This window comes from Sinocyclocheilus rhinocerous, unplaced genomic scaffold (assembly GCF_001515625.1).
Source record: "Sinocyclocheilus rhinocerous isolate Xijiao unplaced genomic scaffold, SAMN03320098_v1.1 scaffold1220, whole genome shotgun sequence".
NCBI lineage: Eukaryota > Metazoa > Chordata > Actinopteri > Cypriniformes > Cyprinidae > Sinocyclocheilus > Sinocyclocheilus rhinocerous.
The window spans coordinates 121,468-128,890 of record NW_015635579.1 but is presented as its reverse complement, the minus strand read 5'-3'; the positions used below and the strand labels follow the sequence as shown (position 1 = coordinate 128,890).

The 7,423-nt window shown below is 42.6% G+C and overlaps 1 protein-coding gene across 1 annotated transcript; it reads right to left on the bottom strand.

Annotated features, from left to right (window-relative positions):
• Positions 1-1,053: 1,053 nt before the first annotated feature.
• LOC107747356 (protein C-ets-2-like) lies at positions 1,054-7,016 on the bottom strand. Its single transcript, XM_016561827.1, has 10 exons — positions 6,864-7,016; positions 6,413-6,457; positions 6,005-6,122; positions 5,799-5,918; positions 5,527-5,727; positions 5,390-5,446; positions 4,247-4,435; positions 3,916-4,170; positions 2,452-2,570; positions 1,054-2,378 (listed from the first exon to the last, which is right to left on the bottom strand). Exons 2-10 carry the CDS (start codon positions 6,449-6,451, stop codon positions 2,163-2,165), a joined length of 1,314 nt encoding a protein of 437 aa, XP_016417313.1. The 5' UTR covers positions 6,452-6,457; positions 6,864-7,016; the 3' UTR covers positions 1,054-2,162.
• Between the last annotated feature and the right edge of the window lie 407 nt (positions 7,017-7,423).

The following is a 7,423-nucleotide window of genomic DNA, read 5'->3' as shown; positions in this document are numbered from 1 at the left end:
ACACGCTCCGTGTCACTAGTTAAAATTGCTTATTTCTCTGGATTTAAACATTCTTCGAAACATTTGGGATAATGTAAGTACACAAGTCAGCAAAATATATAAACACTGTTCTAGTGGTTTTTGGATATTTTAATAAAAAAAAATCTTACATATTGTGCCTTTAAGAAGAGTTTAGTTATTACCTTTATAGTCCGAAAAGTCCATTCAGGAAAAGTCCATTCCATTCTCCAAAACTGTTTGCCAAGTTTAAGATTACATTTTTATATTTGAAATCACTAATGAAATCTGACAGCAACCGTCTCATAAATGTTATTTCCTTTGCTCAAGTAGCATTAAAAAAAGCTTATTTTTCAGGCTAGACCAGCCAGTGCGCATGCGCAGTACTGTTTCTATAGCAACCGGGACTTCTAACGGCAGCTGCAGTGAAGCGCTGACTCACATCGTGTACTAAGTATATATATATATATATAAGTAGTGTTACTAGTAAATGTATAGAATGTTTAATTATAGTTGTTTAGTTAAGTGCCTGTGGATGAGGTGTCTTTAAGCTGTATCATCATTAGATGGAGTTAAAGATGCTGCAGAACTGGTTACTGAACAGATAATAATCAGTTTCATTCCTCATTCTTTCCCCGTCTCAGATACGCTCATTCTGTGTTCATACGCTGATAAATCATCTCTCATGGTGTTTGTAATCGGCTATCAACTCTTCACAGGAAGAACATTCACACACTCTCACACACACACACACACACTCACTCTCTCACACACACACACACACTCTCTCACACACACTCACTCTCTCACACACACACTGGGGACCTCAAAAATGTCCCCACAAGGTCAATTTACTAGTATTACTATCCTTGTGGGGACATTTGGTCCCCATAACGTGATAAATACCAGGTACACACACACACACACACACTCTCTCACACACACACGCGCTCACACACACACGCGCTCACACTCACACTCACACTCTCTCACACACACACACACACGCGCACGCACGCACGCACCTATTCAGAGAAAACGGCTCCACACGTCACGTCATTTAACAAGAATTTATTTGTTGACTTTCACAGAGACACTAAGCCGTTGGCAGCGTTTTCATGACATAAAGACGCACGTCTGAACAGATTCTCACGAGTCAAACGCCGCTCAAACATACAGATCCTGCTGAACATGTTTCCACCGGTGTAAAAATCACTGTGACGTTCAACACAAACAGCGCTGCTTTGACTAATAAAGCCTTGATAATAAAGAGATCATCTCTTAACACTTGAACGGATCAATAAATCAAAGCTCTTTTTATATTCATTTGCAAAATAGACTGTATATAGAAAAACAATACAAACACAGTGATGAATAATCACACGGTTTCTGTATAAATTCTCATAATAATAATAATAATAATAATAATAATAGTCCTCTACAGTGATGTAGAGTGTAGAAGTCTGGAGTAAATGTACAGCATAAAGTTACAGTTTGATCCTGAAAGATCATCAGTGTAGGAAACGAAAGTGAACGCACCGACAGATTACAGCAGCTTTCGGTGTCTCCTCAGCGTCTGGCGTTAACCGCGCCGAGACGCCTCGTAGCTTTGGTAAACATTCAGACGTGAAATCTCCACGTCCCTTTGGCCCCGAGCGAAAACCAGCAACAATACAGAACACCTCCACGGTCCAGCTAGACTCGAATAAATACACCGAGCGTCTCACGAACAGTGGTTTCTAACGAAACGCTCACAAAACATACAGGAACAACAGAAGCGGCCGCAAAATCCTGGACCAATATACCAGATCAAATCAAAGCAAAATCAAAGTTCAGAGTGATCGAGTCTCTCCGTTAGACAGGCCACCAGATCCTGAAAATCCAGTTCTGAATACACGGAAAGATCAGCGCTGGCTCTCAAGCCGATCCCGGAAAATAAACTCTCTCTCCAAGGCTCCCGTCTCTTCGTTAATCTACATTATTACAGGAATCACCTGGTTTTAGTAAACACAGCGTCGAAAAATCAAATCCAGTGTCAAGTGTTTAAAAGTGTGTTTAACGCTCGGCTGACCGAAGAACCGCAGCGAGGATCGCGCTCCGGCCGCGTGACGAAACAGAGACCTCCGCTGAGGTCAGGACGTGACACGGGTGTCTCCGCGAGCGCTTCAGTCCTCGGTGTCCGGCTGCACTCCCAGCATGCCGTGCAGCTCCTCCACCGTGTATCCCAGCAGGTTGTGCAGGTCGCAGACGAAGCGGTACACGTAGCGCTTCCCGGACGTCTTGTGGATGATGTTCTTGTCGTAGTAGTAGCGCAGGCCTCGACTCAGCTTCTCGTAGTTCATCTTAGGCTTGTTTTTCCTCTTTCCCCAGCGGCGCGCCACCTGACGGCACAAGAACACATCTGATCACCATGAACCATCTAGACGTTAAACCGGTTTCAGCTCTGCTCCTCACCTCGTCGGGGTCGGTGAGTTTGAACTCCCAGCCGTCTCCGGTCCAGCTGATGATGCTCTGGCAGCTGGTGTCGGTCAGAAGCTCCAGCAGGAACTGCCACAGCTGAATGGGGCCACTTCCTGTGGAGCACCAATCATATACAGCTGAAGACTCAGACACCCAAACACTCATTTTCATGATGCTTTTACACATGTCTTTAGGAAGCCGTCAGTGTAAATTCGCATCTCTCTTCGCAACTCTGAATTCACAACATGCAAATTAATTTGAAAAATACTTAACTAGTAAGAATACGGTCATAAAAAGTTAAGAATTTTCACTATTTGATCATTTAAGTTTTGTACTACATAATCATATCAATGCGTATTATAAGTAGTTATTTAATATTAATAAACATGCATTGATGTGATTAATAAATATTCGTATTTTAAATGGTTTAGAACAATAAATATGGAGTCAAAGACGTTAAGATGTCCGCATCAAAAGAAATTTACAAAAGTGATTATAATGTCCATTGAAAGCACATTAAATGTAACTAAAGTGTCTTCTTTTAAGGTTCCAAATAAGTTTTTGGACGATACAATGTTACAATTTGGTTGAAATAATGTTACATTGTCATTCAGTGTGACACAATATTTATGTAAAAATTCAAACATGCTTATTCTGACCTGTACATATTAAAATATATAAAAGAATAAGAGAGCATATTAAATTTGATTGTGTTTTAAATGAGTAAAAAAATCTTACTGACAAATGGGCAAAACCTAGGATAGTGGCACATTTAAAAAAATGTAAAATTACAACTAATTAGTATTTGGAGTGAAAGTAATTAGTGTTTTAATATGTCATAAATTGATTTTTGTTGTAAATATGCCTGATAAGTTTTACAAATTTTTTGGGGAAAACAACAACAATTTAAAGCAGTATTACACATTGTTTTTATGCTTAAACCCTTTTTCGTGTTTGACCCATATGCATTTTTCCTATCAATGCATACTTTAAATGCAGGCTAGAATAATAAATCCGGATATTTATTATTAATTAAAATCAATAGTTTTTAATTATCAATGCATATTTTAAATAGAGGTTAAAATAATACATTTAAATTTGTATTATTAATAGATATTAATATTTATTCATATCAATGAATATTTTAACTAGTGGTTAGAATAGTAAATTAGAATTTTTATTATTTAGTTTTCATTTCAATGCATATTTTAAATGAATGCAATCATTTTAATTGTTATATTAAAATTGGAATAGTTTTTGTACCATTTATTGAACAGGAAAATGTTTGACCTCTAATGCCCAGATGCACATCAAATTGATATGCAGCCAAAATGTACCAATTTTCTCCCTCCAAAACTGTTGTTGTGATAAACTGTTGAGCGTCAGCTACTGTTTTGTGTAGGTTTCACTCATAGTTAGTGGAAATGAGCCAGTGTTAGCTGTATTAATGAGACGCACCGGTGAATCCGGCGAGCACGGCGGCGGGGATGACGGGTTTGCCCTGCTCCAGCGGTTCGCTCCTCTCCTGGACGTAGTCTTTGAAGGACAGGCCCTGTTTGCTGAGGCCCAGCGGAGCCACGCAGAGCTCCTCCTCAAAGCTGTCGTAGGACGGGACGCGCTGGGCATCAGCGAGCGACGAGTGGCTCCCCCAGGAGCGGAGGACACTCTCCGAGCCATCCACGCTCTCCACCGACGTCTGCTCGCGGGACGAGACTGTGGAGAACAGAGCACTCCGTCAGCACACAGCCTCTGAGAGACCAGACACACAGACACGCGGGCGAGATCTGACCTGCTGCGCTGAGACGCGGAGACGCTTTCATGTAGCGGATGCTGACGGTGCTGAGCTGAGGTTTGGGGTACATGGAGAGCTCCTGACCGGACAACAGCAGACCCGACTCCTCAGACGTCTCGAAGAGCTCCCGCAGGAGACTGCTGCGAGACTCCGGAACCTTCAGAGAACACTCCTCCAGACTGAGACCTTCACACACACACACACACACACACACTCAGAATCAGCATATATGCAAATGAGGCGTTGCCTAATTAAATATGCACTAATTTGCATATACAGTACAAAATTATTTATTCAGCTTTCAGTATACATCTCAATTTCATTTTTGTATAAATCATTGTGAATGAAATATGTGACCCTGGAGCACAAAAGACACACACACACACAATTTTTTGAAATTGAGATGTATGCATCAGCTGAAAGCTGAATAAATAATCTTTCCATTGATGTATGGTTTGTTAGGATAGGACAATATTTGGCTGAGATACAACTATTTGAAAATCTGGAATCTGAGGGTGCAAAAAAATCTAAATATTGAGAAAATCATCTTTAAAGTTGTTCAAATGAAGTTCTTAGCAATGCATATTACTAATCAAAAATTAAGTTTTGATATATTTACGGTAGGAAATTTACTAAATATCTTCACGGAACATGATCTTTACTTAATATCCTAATGATTTTTGGCATAAAAGAAAAATCTATAATTTTGACCCATACAATGTATTGTTGGCTATTGCTACAAATATACCCCAGCGACTTAAGACCGCTTTTGTGCTGCAGGGTCACATATGAGCAAACCTTCAGAATATAGAGAGGAATAAAACTGTAAAATCTGCTGTGTGTCAAAGAAATTTGAAAAGAAAAAAAGTAAAGTCTACAGACGCGAATAGTGCGATAAAAGAAACACGTAAATGTGTATCTGGGGTGTTTTCTTTCCACTAGTCTGAAAGAAGAGACACGATATGGAGCAAAAAACTGAGCAGTGCATGAAAACACACTGGTTTTGTCTGTAGCGTCTCGCCTTAATTCAGCTTCTAAAGCTTCGACTCTGTCCAGAATAGATCTAATAATGCACATGTAAACCAAGATGAGAAAACACAAAAACATAACGAGAGACGTTGCAGTGAAGTGCAGACTTACTCCAGCCGCACTCAGACGAGCGGCTCCAGACTTCGGCCTCCTCGTCCTCCTGACACGCTGCGGGAAATAAAGCACATCCAATCAAATGTGAGCTCACCGCTCGCCAGTCAGCGTCTGAGACCGGAGTCCTCCGTTACCTCTCGTCATCTGCTCCAGATGCTCCCACAGGATATCACCCACGAAATCCGGAGCCAGATCCAGGAATCCGTCCTTTCCCAGGTCGCACAGCTCCTGGCCGCTCATGTCAAACTTGAAGAAGCTGATGTTGGTCAGACTGAACTCTCCGGAGGCCCAGTACAGCCACTGCAGGACGTGCTGCTTGGTCCACTTACACGGGTCTGCGGGACAGAGAGAGCGTCACGAACACATCCGTCCTCAAAACAGACAGCAGAGATCACGAGAGACTCACTGTTGGAGATCCCACAGACGCGCTGCACCTTGGAGAAGCCGTTAAAGCTGTCCTTCAGCGCCTGACTGACCACGGCTTTACTGCAGGGCGTCAGCAGAGGAACCGAGCACACGCCGGCATCTGCAGCACACGTGAGATTACATACACATACAGCTGTGTGACTGACGGTCAGTAGTGCGTGTCGGGGTCCTGCTGGTTCTATTTACCCTGAGAGACACAGTCCAGACCGGAGGGGACCTCCTGAGCCGCCGGCTCCTCCTCGACCGGATAAAACCCCGAGAACAGAGACATGGGGTCTTCGAACAGCTCAAACGCCGCCTGACGCTGAGACAAACAAACACAAGATCATTTAAACATTTACATGACATCACACTCCCTAATCACATTTATAAACTTCAGAAACCGGTTATCGAGTTCAGACCAGCACAGGCCAGAGGACACGCCTCACGCGTGACATCATCACAGTCTGCGCCACCAATGGGAGCGCATGACCATATATGGCCTTCCTGTTCCGTGCCAGCGTGGGCGAAACCGAGCTGACCTCCAATGACTCTACAGCAGCGCGGAGCTCAACCAATCAGAGCGCAGCACACACACACACACACTGCTCTCACCTTTAGTGTGTTTCTGAATCCAGGCTCCATGTTACACATTGTGTCCTGAGACGGCAAAAATAAACATTTATTATCAATTAATTACTTAATAATAATAATATTATTATTATTCCACAAATTTACAACTACTTCCAAGCAACATTAAGTGTCAGTTAATTCATGTAGATGTTCATGTAAATGATCAGAAGTGAATCTTTGACCATCAGTGCATATAAAGTTTCCTTCGAGTCGAACGTGAATGTGATTCATGAGTCACTGATGATCGAGCGGGAGAGAATGTGATTATTATATAACATTACAGTAATCATCTACATCAGACTGTTCGAGTTCATTTCACAGCTGCAGAGCGACAGAATAGAATCGAATAAATAAAAGAAAAAGACTGAACCCGATCGAGTCGCTTTGTAAATCGTGTTTATGGCTGATATTGATCGGTTTTAGTGCTCCTCACCTGTTGAATTCTCGCAGAAATGGTTGGGCTAAATCCGACGTGAAGGCGCCGCGGTTTATTTCACTGATATTCCCAGCTGCTCTGCGGTGAGTGGATGGGTTAGTTAACGCTGCTCTGCGGTGAGTGGATGGGTTAGTTAACGCGTTCAGGCTGCGTCTCTCGTCTTTATGAGCGAGTTCGGCGCGCGGCTGATGATGTGGGAGGGGCTAATGAAACAGCAGAGCGGTTGCCAAATCCTTGGTTTTCCCGCGGAATCGGGCTTCTTTAACACTGTTGCCGCGGGTTGAAGCGACACCAATAATGTGATGTTTTACCTCTGGAATTCGAATTTTATTAAGGGAACCCTGCCAAAAATATGTATCTTACCCATAGGAACGCCATTGGGACAGTTTTGGGTTAGTTTCGAGAAGCAATTGGGCGGGTTTTGTTGTGAAAATCTGGCAACCCTGACTGAAGCCAACACGAACTTTTGCCACGCCTGAAATGTACTGCCATGAAACTCTATGTGCATTATATACACACACACACACACTCTCTCTCTCTCTCTCTCTCTCACACAC

Coding starts and splice junctions, on each gene's coding strand:
- LOC107747356 (XM_016561827.1), bottom strand. CDS start 6,451: ATGTGTAACATGGAGCCTGGATTCAGAAACACACTAAAG. Junction 5,919..6,004: donor TCTGGACTGTGTCTCTCAGG/GTAAATAGAACC, acceptor CGTGTGCTGCAG/ATGCCGGCGTGTGCTCGGTT. Junction 5,447..5,526: donor TCTGGAGCAGATGACGAGAG/GTAACGGAGGAC, acceptor TATTTCCCGCAG/CGTGTCAGGAGGACGAGGAG.